Source organism: Protopterus annectens, chromosome 16.part0, assembly GCF_019279795.1.
Source record: "Protopterus annectens isolate FY-2018-M chromosome 16.part0, PAN1.0, whole genome shotgun sequence".
Lineage (NCBI taxonomy): Eukaryota > Metazoa > Chordata > Ceratodontiformes > Protopteridae > Protopterus > Protopterus annectens.
The window spans coordinates 804083955-804109046 of record NC_056750.1 but is presented as its reverse complement, the minus strand read 5'-3'; the positions used below and the strand labels follow the sequence as shown (position 1 = coordinate 804109046).

The 25092-nt window shown below is 42.4% G+C and overlaps 1 protein-coding gene across 1 annotated transcript in view; it reads left to right on the top strand.

Annotated features, from left to right (window-relative positions):
* Positions 1-25092, top strand: part of FKBP15 (FKBP prolyl isomerase family member 15) — a 1242294-nt gene that overhangs the window by 670406 nt on the left and 546796 nt on the right. The window contains exons 17-19 of the mRNA XM_044057970.1: positions 15842-15952; positions 17071-17165; positions 21061-21163. Coding sequence (XP_043913905.1) covers positions 15842-15952; positions 17071-17165; positions 21061-21163 — 309 coding nt within the window. The remainder of the gene's footprint in view (positions 1-15841; positions 15953-17070; positions 17166-21060; positions 21164-25092) is intronic.

Genomic DNA, 25092 nt, shown 5'->3' with positions numbered 1-25092 from the left:
GCATAACTCCTGTAACACAGAGCAGTAAGAGAACAAGAACAGCTAGTTCAGTTAGTTTAACTTCCACACGTGAATCCACGTTAGCGTGAAAACTCCACTTCATTAATTTTTCCTGACTGGTCTTGCAGCTGTAAAAGTGGGGGAGTGGGGCTCCACCCCCCCCCCCCGGATCTATGGTTCCAGCACCCATGTAAAGGAATTTATCTGGGAGGGAAAGAGGGCATGAGTTAAATGAGAACTTGATCCTTCAAGTAGAGCAAGATGGTTTAGGTTTACCTGATTCGAAGAGATGTTTTAGAGCTACAGCGTTGAGGCTCATATGCATAACAAATGGAAGGCTATAATTTAAAGTGAAAAGGGATGATGAAGAAAGGGGTACGTTCAGGAAAGAGAGTGCGTGGGCTTTTGAATGTAGATTCTTAACAGCCATGTAGAATATTATATTCATAAAGTATTGTAAGAACTTAAGCCAATACGAGAATGGAGAAAGGAGATTTTGCCACTAGGGATGATTGCAAGTATGGGTACAGAAAATAGGCAAGAAGGGGGCAGGAATTTACTGGTGAAAATTGGTAAAGAGCCAAAATATTGGGAGCAAGTAACTCAAACAGGAGGGGGTAGAGTGGGATGAGGCCAAGAAGACATTTGTTTTGCAGGTTAGAGACTGCCTTCTGTACTAGAGCTTGATCTCAGAGTACAGGCTAAGAGAAGAAGAGATAGGAGGATTTTAAGTGAAAGACCTGCTCTCGTAGAGTTTTTAGTTTAATCCAGCATGGAAACAGCTGTTACAAAAGGAATAATTAGTAGGGGACATCAAACATTGCATGATAACTATAGGAATCAATTAGAGGTGGTTAGAAAAGATTGGGAAGAGAGGTTGGATAAGCAGTTCTCAAGGAAGCAATGGGAAGACATATGAATGGCTCCCAAGTATGCAACCAGGTCCAGAAGGTTTAGGATCTTTGCTTGGGTGTTTGCATAGGTATTTTTATACCCCAAGCAGACTTCAAATAATTTTTCACCAGATAACAAAAGTTGGAGGTGTGATGGAGAAGAAAGACATAACTGGGAGCATATGTTTTGGGAGTGTAATGAGTTGGCAGATTTAAAAAATTTTCTGCAGAACACACTGTCAGAAATATTAGGTGATCAAGTGACTAAGAGAATGATTCTTTTGAGCTGGGATACAGGATCTGAATTGCCTAGACATAGTAAGGCCTTAAGTATCATTCTGTTGGCTGCTGAAAAGCAACTACTAGAAAATGGAAATAAAAGTCTATACCAACTGTATTTTGAGGTATTGAATATTACAAAAGAAATGGAAGAGTGACCTCTATAAAAGAGAGAGAGCAAATTACATGCAAGTAAATGGAAATTGTGGGAACAATACATGCAGAAATAATGTTCAGGAGAAGGAGTGAGGCTTAAGGGAAGGCAGGAATTCAGCATTTTCTTCTGATGTTGGACTGATGATAGTAGCAAAAAATATGTACACGTGATGTACACAAACAGATCATTTTAACTCCTTCCATCCAAGTAACACCTCCAGGTTAACTCCTACTGACGCCTCTAGGCATCAAATATTGCTTGTTCATATTTGCATCAATAATTCCAAAACCATGCTATGTACAACCTTTTAAAATATTTTGTCTTAAAGCTCACACAGTAGCAAACTCAGCTGTATTAATATTTGATCTCTGTCTAGTGCAAGTAAATCGATATTGTTTATATGCTATCAGTTTATATAGGTATAATTTTCACATTTGTCTAAATGTCTCCACAGCCAAGTGTAAGAGAGAGAACTCCTTTCCCTCATATGAAAGCTCTCAGCTGGATGAATAAAATGCTTTTGACAGTGTGTGTGTAACTTGCATGGTTGCTGAGATACTGTAAGTTGTTTACAAAGTATTACACATGTAATAGTTACTGTATTTACTGTGGCTTATAAAATTCAGTTTAAGACCTAGAACCTAAAGAATACTACCACTATAAAAATAGTTTGTGCTGAAGAGTTTTGCTATTTGTACTTCTTTCATAACCCCATATGGTTCCAGAAATATGAACCTTTGTTTGAAATGTGAAGACATAATTTGATTCTGTCAAAAAGCTGTAAGCTGCACCCATTGGAAGTTTAAGTGCAAACTTCCTGAGCTCAATTGGAGTGAATGAGTTGAATAGAGAAATATTAAAATGGTCCGTCATTTTCTCTAATGTATTGCTGCTCATCTTTACAAATGTTAACAAAAAACTCCACTCCCCTCTTTATGCATTATCACAGAGGCCTGGTTCAAGACTATTGAAAGCACTCCATCACTGCATGGTTTCAATTACTATTACACTTTCAGGCTCACCCACATTAGTAAAGGCCATACTATCCCTATATTCGTACTTAAAAAAAAAAAAAAAAAAAGTAAATTCTGGCCTCGTTAAAAGAGATGCATCCACATCCAACTTTTTAACAAACCCCTTTATCCTATCATAGTTAACTATAGGACCTCCTTGGCCCATGCCTACTTACTAACTAGTATAGTCTCCGTATGTATTAAGCCAAACACCGATGTTCTTCGTGTTTCACTGTTGCAGTCATTACATGTGGGTTATCTGCTTGCAGGTAGCCCTCAGCCGGCCTGATTATCCAAGTCTTGGGTCCTGCATCAGTTGCGGTCTCCTCTTCCATGACGTCAGGTAGTCAGGGGTATAAAGCATGCAGCCGACATCATTACATCAGTCTTTCTTGCCGTGCGGTGCCCGAAGCAGAAGCAGTTCACAAGTGCCGGTCAGCCAACTCCTAAAATTTTTGTTTTTAAGTTTCAGAACCGAAGTCTTTAAAAAAGCTAAGTACCCCATTGGGGATCCTTTTTCTTGCTCTAAACAGATGTCAGTAAAAGTTAATAATTGTATTTCTTGTGGAAAGCAAATACCTCATAAAGATTTTCATTCGTACTGCATTCCTTGCTTAGTCCCAGACCACGATGTCCCTCACTGTCGGTTTTGTGCCTTATTCAATCTTCGTAGTATTCAACATTGGTTCATTTTCGCATCTAACTATTTCGGTACTTGGTTCAATTATCCAGAAATGGCTTTGGTAAGCCATCCGACTACTGACATCCCGAAAAAACATAAAGATAAAGACTGAGACAGACTGCATAGGTCCAAAGCTGCCGACGTTTCCATTAACCTAGTCGCCAGTACTCAGTGAGGTGCTTTTGCAGACCCTGATACCCGCTACTTCAGATTTGCAGGCCTCTACTGAGACCCATTCGGAGTCCGGTATTCCGCGAGATGCTTCTTCGACTATAGAACCTACAGATGTCTCTACCTTGGATGGGTCCGGAGCCGCTGTGCAGGCACCGGCTGCTGAGTGAGGGTGTATTCAAGCCTAATGACTTGCATATCAAACAGACACCATCTTCTTCTTCTTCAAGGCCTAAGACTCTATCCACGCCTAGAAAACCGATGTCCAAACCACATGGTCATGCCCATATTCCTAAAGAACAAATGATGAGAATGGCTGAAGACCTTATTGCTATAATTAGGGGAAGCCACCCTTCTCCCTCTTAAGAGACCAAGAACTGATTTCCTTCTGATCAGGATTCTGAAATTTCTTTTTCTTCTGATGACCAGGATTTGCCCTTATCTACCTATGAGGATTCTGATGCAGAGGATTTAATTCCCTCTGCTTCCCCTCCTGAAGATTTTTCTTTTGGTGAAACCTTGCACACTCTTGGGGAGCATTTCCGCTGGGAAAGACAGGATTACTCTGACTCTCCAAAAAGAGGCATAGGGAATTTTTACTCCTGCCTCAACACAGGCCTTTAGCTATCCCTCCTGTACTGGACATTGTAGATGATGCCTTCTTGGAATCTAGCCTGGCCCCAGACACCTTACCTCCAGTTCCCAGGAAAACTGACCGGTATTACAGAGTACTTGATTCTCACAAGTTCCTCTTTAAGAATCCTACTGCAAACCCAGAGATCATTTCTCAGGGACCCAGAGGCATTAAGGCTACTACTGCCAAAAATCCTACCCCCTCTGATAGAGATTCTAGGGCCCTGGACAAATGGAGTAAGAAGGTGTGCACTTCTGCTACTTTAGCCTTTAGGGCTTTAAACTGCCAGTTTCATATGTTAAAGTACCAGCAGCATATTATTGGATTACTTGAACAGAAATTTATGTTGATTCCTGACTGTGCTGAAAATAAAGAATTACAGGATTTAATGCATTCTGCTGAACAAGTTGGTAAACGTACTTTGCAATGTGGTTTTGACTCCTTAGAGGCATGTTGTAGGGCTGCTGTTACTGGGTCTGTTCTTAGAAGGCATGCTTGGCTTAAGGAGCAAACTCTGCCAGATCATGTTAAAGCCAAATTACTGGATGCTTCCTTAAACCAAGACTGTCTGGTTGGCAACAAAGCAGAAGTAGTTCTTAAAAAGATGGAGGAATAAGCTAAATCTATGCAAACTTGTAAAGATTTCCTGCAAGTACAACCTCCCAAATTTAGTAGGCATTGGCCTTCTAAGAATTGGTCCTTTCCTGTCTCTTCCAGGCCTTCTCAGTCCCAGCAGACCACCTAGGCCACAGTCTCAAGGTTCTCACAGGCCTAAGCAGTGGGGGGCTCCCATTTCCAAAGCTGGAAGTAGTAAGACACCCCCTATGGTACTGTCACAATGCGTTAACCTTAAACCTTCCAAGCCCTGCTCAACTGACCGCACCTTTAGGGGGAAAGCTCGCCCTACATGCAAAAAACTGGGAACTCATTACCCAAGACAAATGGGTTTTAAATATAGTTTCCCATGGATACAGATTCTACTTCCACACCTTATCAACCCCAAAAGGTTGGCCAGACCTACCCCCAAATCAGTGGGCAGAGGCTCAACAGCAGGTTCTCTCTCTCCTAAGTATCAGGGCTATTCAGCCTGTCCCAGCAGAAGAATGATGTCAAGGTTTTTACTCCAGACTTCTGGTACCCAGAAAAGACAACTCCTGGCGTCCTATCCTGGACCTATCTATCCTAAACACCTTTTTGGTAATTCCAAAATTCAAAATGCTAACTCTTCACCAGCTGCTTCAGGGCAAATGGAACCCAAGTCAAATGCCACCTGCATGTCAATCAAAAAGAAATGTTAGATGTACAGAATGCTCTGACAGCCATCAAGGACAACATCCTTCCAGGACAATTATTGGTAAAAACAGACACCACTGTTGTGGTACATGAACAAGCAGGGGGGAACCCCCACTCTTACCCCCTCTGCAGACTAGCCATGGCTTTGTGGAACACAACCTTGAGCTACCAAGTGCACCTACAGGCTCAATTCCTGCCAGGCAAGCTAAACACACTGGCAGACGACCTAGGCAGAAATCTCATGAACCCACGAGTGAATCTGGAACCAAAGATATTCAACATGTTGAAAAACAAATGGGGGAGCCCAGAGATGGACCTGTTTGCCTCCCCTCAGAACTACCAATTGGACAAATTCTGCACATGGACTCCCCACAGACAAGCTTGGAAAGTGGATGCCCTGTCCTTCACCTGGGAAAACCTCACAGTTTATGCCTTTCCCCCTCTGCCTCTCCTCTCCAAAGTTCTTCTAAACATCAGACAGGGCAAACCAAGGACAATAATCATTGCACCAGACTGGCCATGCCAACACTGGTGTACCCCCTCTTGCGCAGTGCGTCACTGCTGGAAGCATGGCACCTGCCTCAGACCCCTTCCCTGCTGTCCCAGCAGGAGGGCCAGATTCTGCACCCCCAGCTTCAAACCCTGAATTTTGCAGCCTGGCTGATTACCTGAGCTCTCCATTACCATCCCTCAGTAAGCAGGTGCTGGATGTCATTCTGGAGGCAAGGAGGCCTAGTACTAGAAAGTCATATGCTGAAAAGTGGAAAATATTCTGTTCCTGGAGCCAAACTTGGGGGATGGGCACAACAGGTCCCAGTTTACCGCATATTCTTCAATACCTAACAGAGATGCTTCACAAGGGCATTTCCTTCTCTTCTATTGAAATTCATACCTCTGCCATTTCAGCACATTTTAATACTGAGCCCACCCCTCTTCTCTCATCCACTGCTGAAGCAATTCCTCAGAGGGGCCACAAATTTAAGACCACTCAGGAGATCCCCTACTCCAGCCTGGGACCTTAACTTTGTATTGGAAAAGCTCACTCTACCTCCCTTTGAGCCAGCTGCAACTGCAGAGTTGAAATTCCTTTCTTGGAAAACAGCCTTCCTTCTAGCCATCACTTCAGCAAGAAGAGTGTCTGAATTACAGGCCTTCATGGCAGTGGAGCCCTTCATCATCTTTCATGTTGACAGGGTGTCCCTCAGGACCAGTCCTTCCTTTATGCCCAAGGTGTTATCCAGTGTGGCCCTTAATCAGTCCATTCATTTGCCAACCTTCTTTTGTAATCCACAGAACAAAGGAGAATGAATACTGCACGAACAAAGGAGAATGAATACTGCACTCTCTGGACGTGCACAGACAACTTAGATTTTACTTGGACAGGACTAAGCCTCTTAGAAAAACTGAAGAGCTGCTAATTGACTTTGCTTTAGGGACAGAGGGGAAGGCCATTTCAAAGCAAACCATTTCTAAATGGATAGGCCATTGCATTCTTTTCTGCTATAAGCACCATGGAAAACCTACCCCACAGGGGATAAGATCACATTCCACCAGGGCTGCATCTACTTCAACAGTCTTGCTCAGAGGGGTTCCTACCAGGGACATCCTAGAAGCTGCTACCTGGAGTTCTGTTCATACCTTCACCAAGCATTGTCGCTTGCCTAGTTTCTCTAAATCCAGAGCTGGTTTTGCCACTGCAGTCTTGCAGGGCCTAATAGCTGGTCCTAATGCTCTCTAATTGCCTCCTCCCTTCCTTAGCTTTGGGAATCTACCCAAATGTAACGACTGCAACAGTGAAACACGAAGAACATAGTACAGTTGTGTACACTTACCATAAATGTAGATGTTCGAGTGTATTCACTGTTGCAGTCCTGGTTACCCTTCCACCAGCCCCCTGACTTCTATTTGCTATACCTCTCTTCTTGTTTACTGTATTTAAGCTTTCTGGTGTATTTGCTTATAATTGGAGGTGTAACCTTGTATATAATTGCTTCCCATTATGGGGGCACCTGACATCTGCCGCAAGAAAAACTGATGTAATGGCTTTGGCTGTATGCTTTATGCCCCCGACTCCCTGACATCATGGAAGAAGAGAGCAACCGACGCAGGACCCAAGACTTTGATAATCAGTCTGGCTGAGGGCTACCTACAAGCAGATAACCCAAATGTAATGACTGCAACAGTGAATACACTTTGAACATCTACATTTAGGAGACTTCAGTTACCCCTTCTTAAACTGGGAGACCTGTATATCCTCAAACATGAATGCCCAGAGATTTCTAGTCCTCATAAGTACAAACTCCTTGGACTGTTTTGCCCACACTCCAGCCAGGGAGCAGTAAAATACAAAGTTTGGTTTTACTAATATGGAGAAGCTTTATGCCCCACAAGTTGTAACTTCTTCCCTGGTCAAATCAGACCATAAGTAAATCACCTTTACTTCAGTGTGAAAACCGAAATATCTTCCAGTACTGTGGTATTCAGAGATTATGCTAAGGCTGATCTACTAAATCTAAGTAGTGACCTGGCTAAATTCAAAAGCTCCTTCCATCTTGATGACCTCACTATTTAAGTAAAGTCCTTCATTGCCAAGTTTAATGCTCATGTAAATAACTGCATAGACACACACATCCCCGTCAGAAATAAATGTCAGATTCAAAAATAAACCTCTTGCTGTAAAAGCCAAATATAAACAGGTTCTAATATAAGAAAAAAATATTGCACACACAAAATAAATCTAATTCCAAGATGCCAGTAACATTATTGCTAATCTTTTTTAATTTAATTGCATTTTTTAAACTGTTTGGTCTAACATTGCTACATACTCAAGTGTGCTAGCTTGCACTGCATTTGAATTGTTTTAACTGCTGTTTTAGCTAATTTTCTGTATATATATATATATATATATATATATATATATATATATATATATATATATATAAAATTCCTTTCCTGTAACTAGTGTAGTCCAGATTCAGATTTGCTGTATCCAGGACTGAATGTAAGCTTCTGAGCCCCCCCAAGCTTTCTGTGTTGGAGGGAAGCCTTCTTATCAGTGGGAGTGGTAAGCACTAGGTAACCTATCTACCACATAAGGAGTGGTTCCGGCCCAGAAATTGTAGTTATTGGCCGTTTGGGCAGTTTTTCCATCTCTCTCAACCTTCTGATTTAAAAGCCCACATTTGCACTTGTTTCCCCCCTTTCCTGTAACTAGTTTAGTCCAGATACAGATTCTTACTTTTAGCACTTGAATTTGCTTATTCGTGATCAGCACTTGTTCAGAACTTGTAAGCACTAAATAACCTACTAATTACTACAGCACTCAACCTTCCTCTTTACCTAGAGGAAAACAGTTTTGGTACTTATTTCCTCACTTGCTTAGAGAAAAACAGCTCTTGTACTCACTTTCCTCACTTATCTAGAGGAAAATAGTTTTTTTAATCAGGCATGTCAAAGGGGCAGCTCCCAGTGTTCTCTCCTGTCTATCTGATGAATCTGGGCATCTTGGGGCAATGTAGAAATTGCCTCGTACACAGACAACCCTCTCCTCCTACCACCCAACACTACAACCTGTGAGAGATGCACTTATCTAGCCAAACTGGAGGTAAAGCTCTCTCCAATCAAGACTGAACTTGACAGTCGAGGAGAAGGTAAACACTTGCACCACACCACACTCATCACATAGTCTCACTAAATCTACATCACCAAAATCCACACGTAGAAACACAAAAACATTCGAGGAGGCTCTCAATAATAATCTGCTCAAGCAACAGAGACCTCCAAAGCAGAAATGCAAGCAACCTCCACATCCCCCCCCCCCCCAACACAATCCAAATGACACATAGCCTGCAGACTGTGTGCCATTCAACCACAGCCAATAAGGCAAAACAATGTACCCACCACACTAGTCATAGGCGACTCTATAGTCAGGTACACTGATGTCCCACTCACCAGGCTAAACAAGGAGGTTACTGTCATCTGCCTGTCAGGTGCCAGGATCCACCAGATAACCCACGCACTCAGGTCACTCCACAACAAGTACAAATATGACTGTCATTGTCCATGTCGGTGTGAACGACCTGAGACGTACCTCCCTGGACTACATAAAAAGAGACATGGAAGAGCTCTCCGATCTTGTAGCCCAGGCAGGTATGACCCTAGCCCTGAGTAGCATTCTGCCATCACCCAGAATGATGCCTCAGTACAAGGACAAAATGATTGACTTCGACAATTGGCTAAGCTTCTGGTGCCATTCTAAAGGGATCCAGTATCTGTCTGCCTGGGAGGACATGGTCGACGGACCATGATGCTTTGCCAGAGATGGTCTGCACCTGTCACCCCTGGGATTCCGGATACTGGCTAAGGGTCTTGCCTTTTTAGGCAAGGTTCAAATGACAAATTCACCACCGTAACAGGAACAGGCAAGCAAAAACTGAGGGTGATGCCACTCAATGCTGGAAGTCTAAATCTCAAAATGCGCTCACTCGAGGCACTCCTTAAAATGGAGAACATTGATATCTGTGCAGTGACTGAGACCTGGTTCAAGGCTCCAGAGAGCACCCCTGCACTACCAGGCTATAACTCATACCACACTTTTCGGCCATGTAACCTGGACCGGAACACCAAAGGCGGAGGTGTCTCCATATTCATTACGGGTATCCACACCTCCAGGCAAGTTGCTCAGCATAATGCAGCAGAGGTTATCCAAGTGTAACTAACTCTGGGCAAACTGCAATCCAAATTGTAGCTTGCTACAGATCACCCACCATGCCCCAGGATTCCCACTCCTCTTTTCTTGATGTACTGGAAAATATTAGGGTTCAACCAAACACCCTAATAATGGGCGAGTTCAACTACCCCACCATTAACTGGGAAAACGACTCGTGTACCAACTCCTTCGCTCAACGCTTTCTGGAATTCATAAACTCCAATGCCCTGGATCAACTTATCCACACCCCCACCAGGGGCAACAATATCCTGGATCCTAGTCATTACCAATATGAGTGACCGGTGTTCCACACCTGAAGTCAACGCCTCATTGGTCCGCTCCGACCATAAGCTAATTACCCTAGATATCCACATCCTGCCTCCACCCCCCATTAAGGAAACCATGGTAAAAAATTTCTCCAAAGCCAACTTCATGCTTCTTAAGACAGAAGTGGTGAACTTCATGACACCCATGCAGATGGACAATACAATTACGACTACTGAATCCTACACAATTGCACTTTATAAGCACTTAAATGAGTGCATGGATTGTGCTATCCCAAACAAAACCAAGACGCTATCCTCCAAAAAAAGGAAGCCAATCTGGTGGTCCCCTGCCATAAACAAACTGTACAATAGAAGGAAGAAACTCTTGCAAAAGAGAGTAAAATCCCACGAGTGGAGGAGCTCCCTGGTCAGCCTCAGTAAGAAGCTGTGATCCCTGATAAAACCCTCCAAAGCTAGTTACGAAAACAAAATCGCGACTGACTCTAAAGACAACCACAAAGCATTCTATAGCTATATCAAGAATCTCAATGGCAACACTCGGATCTGCTTTGAGTTGCAGCACAATGGCACTAAATATACAGACCCAACTGATATTGCCAACATCCTGGCAGATAGGTTCAGTGCTAACTTTACCCCCCTCTTACCCCCTAAAGGGCCCATCTCTATACCAGAAGAATGCAAAGTTCCTGTAATCACAGCTGCACAGGTAAAAAACACACTCTCCAAAGCCAAAAACACAGCATTCATGGGACCAGACAACATCCCAGGCTGCGTTCTACACGAACTACAGAACGAACTGGCACTCCCAGCTAAGTACCATGTTCAGTCATAGCCTCACCTCAGGCTTTGTGCCTGCTGAATGGTGCACAGCAACGGTTATCCCACTCCACAAGGGAGGAGCCACCACAGACCCCGGGAACTACCGCCTCATTAGCCTGACGAGCCTGGTCTGCAAGGCCATGGAACGTATCATCATGGAACTTATAAACAAAGATATTGGTAATCTCCAAACTCTGGATCCCACCCAGTTCGGGTTTGTAAAAGGCAGATCATGTCTCCTATACCTGATAGACTTCTTTGAAGCAGTCACCAAAGCCATAGACAAGGGTAAGGTGGTTCACACAGCCTATCTAGATCTTGCCAAGGCTTTCGACACCATCCCCAATTCTGGGATTATAGATAAACTCACTAAACTAGGTATAAATCCCTATGTCACAAGATGGGTTGCCACCTGGCTCACTGACAGAACCCACACTGTGAAAGTAGCAGACTCCAAGTCCGACTTCAGACAAGTGGGGTACCACAGGGTTCAGTCCTGGGTCCTCTCCTGTTTGGTATCTACTTCTCTGAAGTACAGGCGAACACAGAAGGTCTTTGGCTAACTAAGTTCGCAGATGACTGCCAACTAGAAGCCATAATCGAAACTCCTAATGATGTGGACATCCTGCAAAAGGGCCTCACTGAGACAGATGCCTGGTGTCAAAGCCATGGCCTCAAGCTCAATGCCAAAAAGTGCATTGTCATCCCCTTTGGTAAAAACTCTGTACCCATGAACTACAACATAGGCGGTAGTATACTTAACACTGAAAGTGTGATAAGAGACCTTGGGATACAGGTGGACAGTAGTCTTTCCTTTGATAATCACATCGCCACAGTAGTCGGGAAATCCTTCTACATGGCACACCTCATCACAAAAGGTTTCTCATCCAGAAAAAAAGAGGTCATTGTTCCCCTCTACTTATCACTCATTAGACCCATTGCCCCTTTTGGTATGTACCTCACAAGACTTCTACAACAACTGGAAAGGCCGCAGAAATACCTCGCAAAGAAGATTACAGGCCTCAAACAGATGCCCTACGTGGACAGTCTCAAAAAACTCCAGCTTTACTCCGTCGCATATCGCCTACTCAGAGGTGATCTCTGCCTAACATACAAAGCTATGTAAAACCCAGAGCTGATGGACATGCTCCACTTAAAGAAATCCCAATCCCTCCAAGCTACACGCTCTAGGAACCTAAACCTTGTCACCACATTAAATAGAACATGCTAGAGGGGTAGATTCCTGTCCCAGAGACTTCCCATACTCTGGAATAAACTACCTATCTATATCAAACAAAGCTCCTCATTAGCACTCTTCAAGAAAAATCTTGATGATTGGATGTGAAATAGGAAATTCACCCCGAGTATCACCTCTGTGGCTCTGCTCGACAGTGGCACAGGAAAATAATTTTCTTGGGTGGCAAAAGCCAGGGTACCTTTTTGGCTGGGCTTGTATAGGTCACAGGGCCCTATAGCCTAGTACCTACCTATGAACCCGCTCCAGACCCGGATCAAATCAACCAAAGGCAGATATGAGGTAAAATAGCCACCCAGGCAAAGGATAACCACAAAAACCTTATTTAATTATATTAAAATATCAGATCAGAATCTATGCTTGGCACCATGTAGAGCAAATAGTAAATGATATCATATACTCAGGCCCAGAGGAAGTAGCCTAATCTACTAGAGGATAAATTTAGCTGAAACTTCACCCTTCTCCCTCCCTTCTCACTATTCACAGGTCACATACACAAATGTAACACTCCCACCAAAATCACCCAAGAGCAAGTTCTCAAAGTGCTATCTAAGGCCAAGTACACATCTGTGCGGCCAGATGACATACCAGGCTGCATACTGGTCAGCCTGAAACGCATCTTGTGTGATCACTACAGAAGCTATTCAATGTCAGCCTCAAAAAAGTCATGCTGGGTGAATGGAGGGCAGCAACAGTCATGCTGGGTGAATGGAGGGCAGCAACAGTCATTTCCTTGCACAAAGGTGATACTTCAATGGGACCAGGTAATACACCTATAAGCCTGACCAGTCTTATCTGTAAGGCTATGGAAAGAATCATTATGGGATGAATATGTAAGGATATAGGTAACCTGCAGACTATTGACTCACCCAGTTCAGGTTCATGAAGTGGATGTCCTGTGTACTTAACCTGGCTGACTTTGAAAAGATTACCGAAGCAATGGTTGAGGGCAAACATAGCACACTGCTTATCTCGACCTAGCTAAGCCATTCAGCACCACTCCACACTCTGGTGTCATAGATAAGCGAAGTGTCAATTGCTGTGTAATTCATTGTATAGCAAACTGGCTCACAAATAGAATCCATGAAGTTAAGGTGGACAGCTATATCTCCCCTCTAAAAGACCTGTCTATAGCTGTGTACTACAGGGTTCATCTTTGGACCACTCCTCCTTGGCATTTACTTCTAGAAGGTCAGAGCTAATGTTAAGGGTTTGTGGCTGAAAAATGCACAGGTGACTAAAGCTGGAATCGTTATAAACTCCACAGACGACACCAAGATCCTCCAATGGGGCCTTAAACAAATACCTGTTGTCAAAACCATGGACTAAAACTAGATACCAAGAAGTGTATAAATATATCCTTCAGCAAGTATGACTTCCCTTGTAACTACCACATTGACTGTCCAGCCCTGAAAATACATCTCGTAGTTAGGGATTTGAGATCCTATGATGGCAGTGAACCATCCTGTGATCAGTGTGTAGCCACTATTGTAAGGAAGTCCTTTTTCACTGCAGAGTTTATATCCAGAAATATTGTATCTGGATCCTGGAATGTAACTGTTCCATTGTACTTGACACTCAGGTTGGTCATGGAGTATATTAGCCCCTTTTATTGTGTACTTGTCCAAACCCTTGTCTCAACTAGAATGACCACAATGCTTTCTCACTATAAAAAAAAGAAAATAAAGGATCTAAATTGTAAAAGGTATGCAGACTATTTCAAAGCCTTGTCTGTTTTCTTCATATCATACAGGCTACTGGGATGTAACCTCTAACTTGCATATTTAACTTCAACCGAGACTGATTACACAATCGCAAGCCAAATGGTATCATAAACATCAACTTAATGGATCTCAATCTCTTTTGCAAAATAGAACGTGTTTGAGAGAGAGGTTTGTATAATGGAGAATACTGCTTCTATGGAAAAATCTCCCCTACCACATAAAGCAAAGTACTTCTCTATTGAAATGTAAATTGGACAAATAGAGTAACGCTAAATTCACCCCTGATTAGCAACCCCTGTCAGTGCTGGATAGGAGAAATATGCAAGTGTTGTAACATATGCTTTCTTGGCCCGTCTTTGGGTTATTTGTATGCAGAATATATGGGCTAAACACTACCATGGTTATGTAAGGCCAGGCTTCTTAAAATCTTCACTGATCAACAGCCTGGTAAGTGCCTGTGAACCTATTAATGCAAAGGAATATTTCAGGAAAAAATATCTTGTAACATGAGGCTTTCTGATTTGTTTTTCATCCTGGTTTGGATTATTCTATATCTTCCATATCTGGTAGACTATGTACTATATTGACTCCCCCATCTGTAGTCTGAACTCTGTTCATTTTGTTTAATCTTCTGATCCTTTAACTGCTTGATTGGTGATTTTTGCTGAAATGTTATTGGGCGACTTCCTTCTCCTCCACTCTGTTAAGTTTTCAGGTGGAGGAACAGCAGTAAATATCTTCAGTAGCTTGTGTTATAAGGTGTAGGATATCTTTCAGTATATCTAACAAAAACAGGGAACATACTTTTTGAAATTAGTATTTGTGCATTGCCAACAACACAGTTTTAGGAATGGGGTGTTTGGAGGTTTTGCCAGGCTGGTAGAGATTAAATGGCTGGAGAGCAGCACTCTAGTCTTGAGTAAACAGATTATGATGACCTTAGTGAAAGTACTCCCCACCCCCAGGAGAGGACAAGGCTGTTACAATGGTGGCAGTTCTGCTGCAGAGCATGGGGTGCAAGTCAGATGTGGTTTCTGGCTTGTATACATGGGTGTGTCATCAATCAGATGCCTTTGCTGACCACACTGAGACCTGAGGCCCTGGTGTGAATTATCCATAATCAAGTCATGGAAGGATGTTTGGATGGCCACATTTGCTTTACATGGGGGGAGGAAGGAAGAGCCAAAAATGGTGCAGAAAGTCAAGTTGTGGAGGTTGTGGTTGCACAATGCTATTTTTTTCAACTTTTCCTGTCTTTAATGTATTGCAACGACCCAAACTTTCAGCACTAACTCCTTTTTAAGAGTAGTTATGCAGATGCCTTCTCTCTAGCCCTTAGTGTTTTTAGACTGAGAAGCCAGCAAGTTCTATGGGACTATGAGTGTCTGTTTTTCTAAATGTAGTCTGCATCAAAAAGTAATCAAGTTGAAGTTTTCTTCCCATTTTTCACCATAAAATAAAAGTGACGGTTTTCAGAATACATTTGTACTGCATGTTTAGGTAATTCTAATTTAGGTTTGAGAAACTGACATACTTTCTAATATGGGAAGGGACCCGAGCACTGTGTGTGCTGGCGTTTGCACACCAGAAGATAATGGTAGCACAGTATCACACTGCGTGTGAAAATGAGGAAGTAAGGCTGTGCTGCTGTTACATGCATCTGCAAAAGTCTGTTATTTTAGTAACCTTGTTTGCTCAGGGATTTTTGTTATGTTATGCATCTGTGTTTTTAAGCTGTTAAATAACTTAAAATAGTAAGTCATTGATTGGAAACGGACCACTAACTACGCACTGTACTCTGTGGAAAAAATGTGGCACACGTGTGTGAAAGTAATGCTGTAACTGCTGAAGGATTTGATATATTACTTTCTTGAGGTGTACTAGCAGATTTTCAGTTAACTGTTAACTACTTGTTGCCATTCACAGGTTGATGAGATGCAGAAAACAAATGCTGGGAATGCAACCCTGTTGCCAGGGATATCCTCTGTCACTATGGAAACATCTATGATCTTGCATAATATTCAGAGAATCATTCAGGTATGAAATGTCTAGTTTCAGTAAGCCAGATGCCAGTCAAGGTGTAAATGTGCATTAGTTTTTATTCCCCTGACGTTTTGAGCTGTTGCCTGTTTGGTTTGTGTATGTGTTGGGAGGGGGAGGGTATTGAAGTCTCTCTCATTTTGTTTTTTAACTTGATGATATATGTACTGTTTAGAAGGCCCATTCTGCCACACCTTGAGCTTTACGTCTTTACCCACGTAGGCCCTGGTCATGATTCATTAGGCCATCCTCCAAATATTGCAAGTCCATTTTTGCATCCACCAATTTGAGTTGCATAGTGCAGGACAAATCACTTGGCGTGTGCCTCAGGGCAAGAATCTCATGGTAGAAGGTGGCCTCATCAACTGGATACATCTTTTCTGATTTTGGTTAGGATGATAGTGATCTAGAGGGGAGACTGATATACGACAAGAAGTTTAGAGAATCAGTGCTTTGTGCTAAAGGGTTTAGGTCCCCCACTTAACGTGCATTTTCTAATTTTCTCTGGGAAGGCATGTCACAGCAGCACTCTTTGCTGTTTACCTTTTGTTTACTGCCTTCTGTTGCTCCCAACATCAGCTGAGAGCCGCTGCCTGAGTTTGTGTCCTTAGGAAGGTGAATCTTCATGTTTAGCCAATCCCTACCCACATCCTTCAGTTTCCCATTCAGCTTGTCACTGAACCCTTGTTTATGGATCTTATGAGCAAAACCTTTCAACTAGTGGACTGGCTTTTTTTCTCTGTGTTTTATTTTCATCTCACACTCTAAATTGGAAGTATTAGTCTCCAGTAATGTGAAAGTTAGAAATTGATGCAATTTTCTATATAAAGTTATGCACTAGAATCCTAACCTTTTTGGGGTATAGGCAGGGAGAGGATATTTTGGTTCATCTTAGTCTTTGGGTTGGGGCTAATGGTTGCGTTTTCAGTGTGTAGTTTTAGCCATTTCTGGTTTTGCAATGCATCTTTGGCACTGGGAATTTTTGTGTCATTATGAGTAAATTATGTATAATCCTCAATGTCATTATTTGAATATATATTTCAGTTTTGTACTTGGTAGTATTTGTTGAAAGCCCTTCTCAACTGTTTACCATACTTTTATTTGTCTCTTCTCAGGAAAACGAGAGACTGAAACAGGAGATTTTTGAGAAGAGCAGCAAAATTGAGGATCAAAATGTAAAAATCAGTGAATTAATTCAGAGGAACCAGAGGTAAGCATGACCCCCTAACTAAGATGAGGATGTACTTCTCAGAGGGAATGAGTGGGCACATGTAGCTGCATGTTAGCAGCTGGCAGAGTTCTGGGAAGGGCACAGCACTATTTAATTTAAGCCTGTCTGTTACTATGAGTTATACAGATTGATTGCAAGAACTGGAAATTAATGCTGGCAACACATCTTTGTATACTTGGAGACAGCATTTTGGTATACAGGCATAAAGCCCTGAACACGGCCCAGCAAACTGGGTTCAGTTATTGGCACTGACATTTGAGGTGCTGACGGAAAATGATGGACACTTCCATCTTTGGGGGTGAAAGGGTAGGGAGCATGTCTGGTGCACATGAAGCTGTTTGATTTCTCTGGTGGTGACCAGGGAAGTACCCCCCTTAAGTGCTGCAGAGGGTGGACAGATTATCTTCCTAACATCAGGTGTTTTTGTGGAGCTGAGGGTTACACACTACATCCCAATAACAGCTTAACAGTGCACTGGAATACTTTATTGACTGTCTAATTCACGTGTTTCCCTTAGCTACTAGAATTGCTGTCTTACTGCATCTAATAAAATGTGGGTGGGGGGCGTCTCCATGTAGCATTTCCCTCACATAGGCTGCAAGAAAGGCTCCCATGACAACAGTATTCGTCCTCACAGCTTTGTGGTATCTACTTCCATCCTTGTGGTGCCTTTGTTCAAAGTATTATGTAGGGAAGACTAGACTGTACTGGAGAAACCAGTGACAACAAAAGTTCATTAATTAGAAGCTGCCCTGCCCCTCGTCCATCTCTGTCCAGACAGACTTTGTGGTGGGTGAATTAGTTGCAGGGCATACTAAGGATGCAACTTGAGATCCTGCTGGTGTTTGAAATTCTTATGATGTATGCCTCCAGGTTTGCTTGAGTAGCTTTTACTGACCCGTGAAAGCACAAGGATGGGGAAGTGACCATAACCGAACCAGGCACATCCATTTTAGAGCTTTCAGACATTATTTTCAAGTCACACTGGCAGCTTGTGATCCCCAAGGTGAAAGCAGGTAGCACCACAGTAATACGGTACATCAACAAATGTAGGGGAATCTACTCTCATTAGACTAGTCATTATAACCTGTTGTCTGGTTACGTCAGACTCTTTGACATCAAGGCTTTTGTATTCCTTACCTTGACTGGTCAGCTGAGCAAGTCTACCTCTTGACTCCATGAATGTAGTTGTATGCCCATGTCTTCCACGCTCTAACACTGAGGTTGTGGTCCACAGACTTCTCTTTAGAATCACCAGCTCAGGATGTTTTGCTCCAGTACTCGTATGGGAAGGCCTGAGCCTTCCTTCTCAGCCCACTAGAGCAAAGGTGGCTGTATACATTCCCCCCTTGCCCCTATTTGCAGAGGTAATGTGCTACTAAAGACAAGATCAGAAAGAGCAAATTTTGGTCTAACATCCTTTAGGATAAAAGCCAGATCCCAATCAGTGGCAGTTTTACAACCAAAGAGTTACATGTCTGGCAAAGAGCAAGGGAGCCTACCACCAGAAAGGGTTCCTATTAGATGACCGAAGACGCATTCTATCAAATGCGTCTTGGTCGAACTTAAAACCATGAAAAGGCAAAATAGCGAAGCGGCTTTTAAGCAAATTCTTTCCCAGGGAAAGAATTTGCTTGGCCGCTTCCATTACTTTGCTGTTTTCGGCACTGTAGTGCGATCTCGGACTTGATATGTTTAAGTGGTTGGGGGGTGAAGCCCCCCCCCACTTTATGTATTCTTTCAATTTTATTTTTTTTTTGTTTGGAACAGTGATTTTTTTTTTCCCCTTGGAAAAAAATTGCTGTTCTGAGCTTTCGAAATTATAAGCTTTCGTTTACATGGGGTTGATTATTCATCTTTCGCTTTTTTAAGTGTTCAATGGTATAATATAGACCCTACCAGAAAGGCTTGCATAGCAAAATAGTGCAGATTCTCTATCTGGTGTGAAGACCATGGCATAATGCTAGTTGCAGCATCTGTCTTATAAATCTTGCTTAATTTGTCAGGCTTCACTTCAAGACTCGTTTCACTTATTGCAGCTTGCCTGCTGGTTGTACCTGCTATGTTAATAAGACCTTGCTTCCTATGGTCAAAGTGTTTAGATCCCATAGATGGCCAATTCCCCATTCCTGAGGTTTGAATTTTGTAGTGGTAAACATAACTCCCACCCCATTGTGAACCTGCATATTCATCACCATTTTATTGGGCAACCTTATTTTTGTTGGCAGTTATCTCGGCAAGAAGAGTTTTAAATTTGCAGACATTAATATGTCAGGAGCCTTTTACTGTCTTCCAAAGGGATTTGATGACTCTTAGGATCAGCACTTAATTCATGCCTAAAGTGGAGTCAGAAATTGTTGAATCAGGTGATACAGTTACTAGAATTTTATCCATATAACTAAAAAAAACAAGGGCAGGACAGTACCTGTACTTAATGGACATGCACACAGCTAATGACTGCTGAGATTCAGCAACTTTCCATTCCATTTTTGCCAGGCAAACAAAGCAGGGTATTAAACTATATCCATGCCTGCTAACTGGGTTACAGAGGGCAGGGGACCTTGAATGATGAACATGTTCCTGGTAACTCACCCTGTGTTGTGGAGGGACACATTTTGACCAGGTTAGAGCAGGTACCCTTGACAGGCATTTGGTGATTGTTTTCATTCAGCAAGAACTCCAAAATGGGTGCAGGCTGCACTCTCTTTTCTTACAAACATACAGCTGATGTCTTATGGCATAGGAAGGAGACAAATGCCTTTATGGGGATGCCTTTAGCTCTAAAGGCAGGCCGGCTGAATGAGCATCTGCCTGCAGCTAGCTCCCAAAGTATAACGAGTCATTCTGCAATGATGATCCTTGTTTCAATTGCTTAATTAAAATGAAAATAATCTCACAGCTATACTACCTTCGACAGGTGGTCACTGTTGGGGGTTAATGCTTCACAATCTCCAAGCCACTTAATTTTGACATGTGGTCATTTATTCCATTTTGTACTGAGGCTTTTAGGCTTGTTAAATACTATGCTTCTTGTGTAGCTTTCTACAAACTTTGCAAAATTGAAACTAGAGCATACCAGTGCTGTTTTTATGGGAGTGTCTTGTTAAGCATGTGAGTACCATTGTTGGAGGAAGACCTGGATTAGCCTTCATAAGAATTATGACAGCTTTGGAAGGAATGCTCTGGCTGATACACCAGCATTTCAGAAAACTCAAACTGTTACCATAATCACTCTTTGAAGGTCAACTTTCTGTTAACTATCTCATGCAGCTGTACCTTCTTATTGGGCTCTAATTGCGTTCCCACTGTCCACCTTGTTTGGACTACACTTCAGTCACTGGCAGCCTCTGCAGTTCCCTTCGAGTCGGGCAAATAGATATTTATGCATTCTTGTGCACTACCTGTTTTTTCACTAGTAATCTTTGACTTGCAGGAATATGCTCACTTTGTATTTGAGATAAACTGGAAGATGCGGAGGCACTAGGCATAATTAACATTTAAACTGATGCCATGAAACATTCCCTTGAGAGCAGGAGCTTCATGGGAAAATAGCTCAATTGGGAGGGAAGAGATTGAGATCCCATTTATACAGCTGTTGGAGATTGGTTTCTCACAGATCAATTGCCTGTGATAAATATGATTCTGTTATGTGTCAGAGTAATGCTATTATTTAGAAATCTAAGTAAACTGGAAAAAAAGAATGATTTAATTCTGCTCACAAACATAAATGTTCATTTAGATCTTAAGTGCTCTTGAGGTTGCAGTTTAGAATTTTCCTTTACCACTATTAAATTGCTACACCTATTTCTCATAAGTATTCTGTAGTAAATTCTAATTGTACCTTGCTCATCTCCCTTCTACCTTGTGTGTGCAGGTATGTTGAACAAAGTAACATGCTTATGGAGCAGCGTAATGACTCTCTGAAAATGACTACAGAGCACACCCAGTCTCGGGTGCTGCAGGCAGAACAAGAGAAGGTAAAGGCATTTATTTTTTAGTTGAGTACATGCTCAGTAACATTGCTCTGGTAAAAGCACACTTACCTTCTGCACAATCTTTTGTGGGTGCTTAGTCATTCATATGAAGATATAATGATGATATAATTGATGTAGATCACACTTATTGCTCGTAACCCTGCTTGTTCTAATATCATTACATTGAATTTGTACTATATATTTTTAATGTAGATCAGAATAATGCTTTGTTTAATTTTGGCTTTGCTTTTTTTGTAAAGTGTTTTTTGTTTTACATTAACTTATTGTGTACATTGATCACAACTGACCACTTCTGGGTACTGCGTGGGTCAGAACATTACTTGTTGAACTTTTCAGCATTATTTTAGTAGTAATGTTTTTAAATGAATCTGCTCATGCACTTTTGCTAGCTCCAAGTGCTATTTTACTTAGATGGTAATAGAAATCATCAGATATTTATTTTAAAAATGCCTTCTAATGCTAATCACTTCTGTATATATTAGCTAGGTCATTTTGTGCGCACCTTTTTACATTGAAGCTTATTGTGCATTTCCTAGAGTGCATTGTACCTTTAAAGTTTATCTGTTTGTATTTAGTCCTTTCAATGTCTGCTTCTTAACCTCCAAGCAATTATCATTAGTGCTGTTACTATGCGTCTGCCTTTTTTTTTTAAAGATGTTTTTAGGAAAGAAGAAAGTAGTGACATGCTGACAAATGGTAACGGGGGGGGGGCAGAGGTGGCCAGGTTGGAACCTGCATTGCAAAGAAAGCAAGAAGGAAGTGGGCAGGGAAGAGCTCTGAACAAGATGGGAGAATTAAAGGGGAAAAGGAACACAACATGTTGAAATCATGTACAGAGAGCACAGGAGGGGTCGGCAAGAAATTAGGTACACCACAAGAAGGGGAGACGGCCATCACAGACACTGTCGGACACTGAGAGTAATGGGAGTGCAGGTAGAAATGATGCAGATGGAAGGGTTAGTGGCAGGGGCAAGAAGCAAAGAGGAGAGCTAGTATCCATGAAGAGAAGATTTTTTTTTTTTTTAATGAGGCTCAGTCACAAAGGAGATTGCTAGTCTACGCAGTTAAGAAAGAAGATACCAGATCTTAGTGAATCTGGCCTCAGGACTGGGTAAAATACAGGAGGAGAAGGATGGGTCATCTTGTCATACAGTTAGGGGCCAGTGATTGTTCAGACGAGCTTGGGAGGTGCCGGAGACACATAAAGAGAGAGAGCTGGCAGTAGAATTTTCAAAAGTGTTACCTGCACCAGCAGCCAGCTCAAGAAGAAGGATAATATTAGTGAGTCTAATGGCTGACTGTGGCAGTGAAAAAGAGAAAAAGGCTTTATATTGGTGGTTGGAATGGTGGGGTTGACAAGTTGAGAAGAATGGGAGGGGGTAATCATTTAGACAGTAGCCAAAAGGTAAAAGAGAGATGCAGAATGTAGCAGAGAAACAAACAAGGATGAGACTGATGGGTGTCTATGCAGTCTCTCTCCTGTGAGTGTGAAAGTCAGAGCTACAAGCAGTGATTCGGTATGGGAGGATGGACATTACTGGTATCACAGAATCAGACCAGTGACAGGCGGGCAGGGGTGCGATGTAGAGGGGCATGGGTATTAGTCATTCAGGAATGACCGAGAAGAAATAAGCGTGGTAGAGTAGTGATCTGCATAATGATGTGAGATCAGAAAGGGGTAACACCACCAAACTAGAAATAGGTTAAGGATACAACCAGTATTAGAAGCTAAGTAAGAGGCAGTGGACTTATTCAGCATAGGAGGTTGATAAGACCAAAGGAGAAAGTAAAGGATTTGGATAGTAGGAAAATGGTTATCCTCATGGGGAGAGATCTGAATCTGCCAGGACAGAATGTGAGATTCCAAGCTCAAGGATAGAGTGAGAGCAGGAGTCTGTTGAGGTCTTGGACCATAAAGGGTTTAGCCACCTGGTGCAAGACTGTACCAAAAAAGATAAAGTTTAGGACAAGATCCTAATTGTTGCATGGGATGTCATGGGCATCTAGTATAAGCCACCTTTAGTCAGTAGTGATCATGACACTGTGTGGTGTAGAGTAGGGGCAGGGGTAAAAATAGAGAAGATTGCATATGGGGAAGGGGTAAAAATAGACGATGGCATAAGGAGAAGGGGTAAAAATAGACGATGGCATACAGGGAAGGGGTAAAAATAGACTGCATATGGGGAAGGGGTAAAAATAAACGGCATACAGGGAAGGGGTAAAAATAGATGATGGCATACGGGGAAGGGGTAAAAATAGAGACAATAGTTTAGGAATTTAGAGAAGCTCATACTATTAAGGAGGTTGTCAGAGAAGAGATGGGGAATGAGCAATTTTAGTGAATAAAGCAGCAGTGGGAGTGGCTGCATAGAAATATGTGACCAGCAATCAGGGCAAAAGGACCTAGAAAAGATGGAAAGAAGGGGCTGGGGTGGTGAAGTAACGAAGATGAGAAAGGCAGTTAGCAAAAGGAGTCAAGAAGGGAAACAAATTGGGTACATATCAGGAAAGGAAAAAGGAAACAGAACCAGCCAAGATGAGCAAAGATAGGAAGGAGATTATAGAAGAATGAAAAAAAGTCAGAGGTATGGAATGAATACTTTGCTGCAGTGTTCGTAAAACAAAGCAAAGGGATGCCATGTTTGGAAGGAGAAGAGACACTATGGAGAAAACCGTGAGCAGACACCAGAATCTAGACGGGGTAGGTTCATGTGGAACTGGTTGTTAGTAATAACACACAAGGCTAGGTAGGCTGCTTACAAGTGTCCTTAGAAATATGGCATTGTTTTGGCAATGCAGAGATCTTCAACAGACCACTGGCAAGTACACAAGTTCAGAAGACTGGGGGGGGGCAGCATTTGGTATCCCTGTTTAAGAGGAAGAGAAGAAAAACATTGGGGAAGGACAGGCTTTTTTAGCTTAACAATAGTAGTAGTAGAAAAAAATCATGGCGAGCATCTTGAATATGATGGCTGGTAGCATTTCTAGAGGACAGCAGCATCCAGGATGGCAACCAACATGGGTTCATGGCAAAAAGAAGATTTCAGCGAAATCAAGTCCAGTTTTCTGTCTGCATTATGGGTGAACTTGCTGGGGGAGACAGGTAGACAGTAGTCTACCTGGATTACATCAAGGCCTTTAGGACAGTCTCACATATAAGAGGCTGATAGGAAAAAAACAGAGGGGTTCAGTTTGGGATTGAGAGAGATAAACTGGATAATCTGCATGGTTGAGCGATACGAGACAGAAGGTTGTGAAAGGGACGGTATCAATACCTAATGGGGTCTATCCTGGATGCATGAGAGATATGAGACAGAAGGTTGTGGAAGGGATGGTGTCAGGAATTATGGAAATGACTAGTGTAGCACCTAATGGGGTCTGTCCTGGGTGCAGTACTCTTCGGTGTGTTTATCTGAATTAGAGAAACCGGGTCACTGTCTTTGCTGTTGACACAAAAGCAGATGCAGCAGAGTTTGAAGAGGCATTTGAGGTTCAGTGGAAATAAATACAAAGTCCTGCACCTGTGCCACAACAAGCCTGGTGTGAAGAATCAACTTGGCAGTCTGGAGCTGTTTTCAGCACAGCGGGAAGAGGGTCTGGTTGTGTCGCTCAACCCTGGATCATTCCATAGAACAGTGTGCGAGCAGTAGCACAAGCAAGCACAATGTCCATGTATATCCTCAGGAAGAACAGATCCCAGAACCAAAGAGGTATTTATTTGCACTCTGCTATTCCTTGAGAGCTGCATGTAGTTTTGGTAACTATACAAGTAAAAGAAAAAAGTTTTGTCGAAAGTAATTCAGATTGAAGCTACCAAAAGATATGTGGGATGCAGTGAAAGGAATGTCACCACATGCTAGCTGAAGCCGAGCTCTTCTCACATGAAAACAAGCGACAAAGGGAGTCTGATA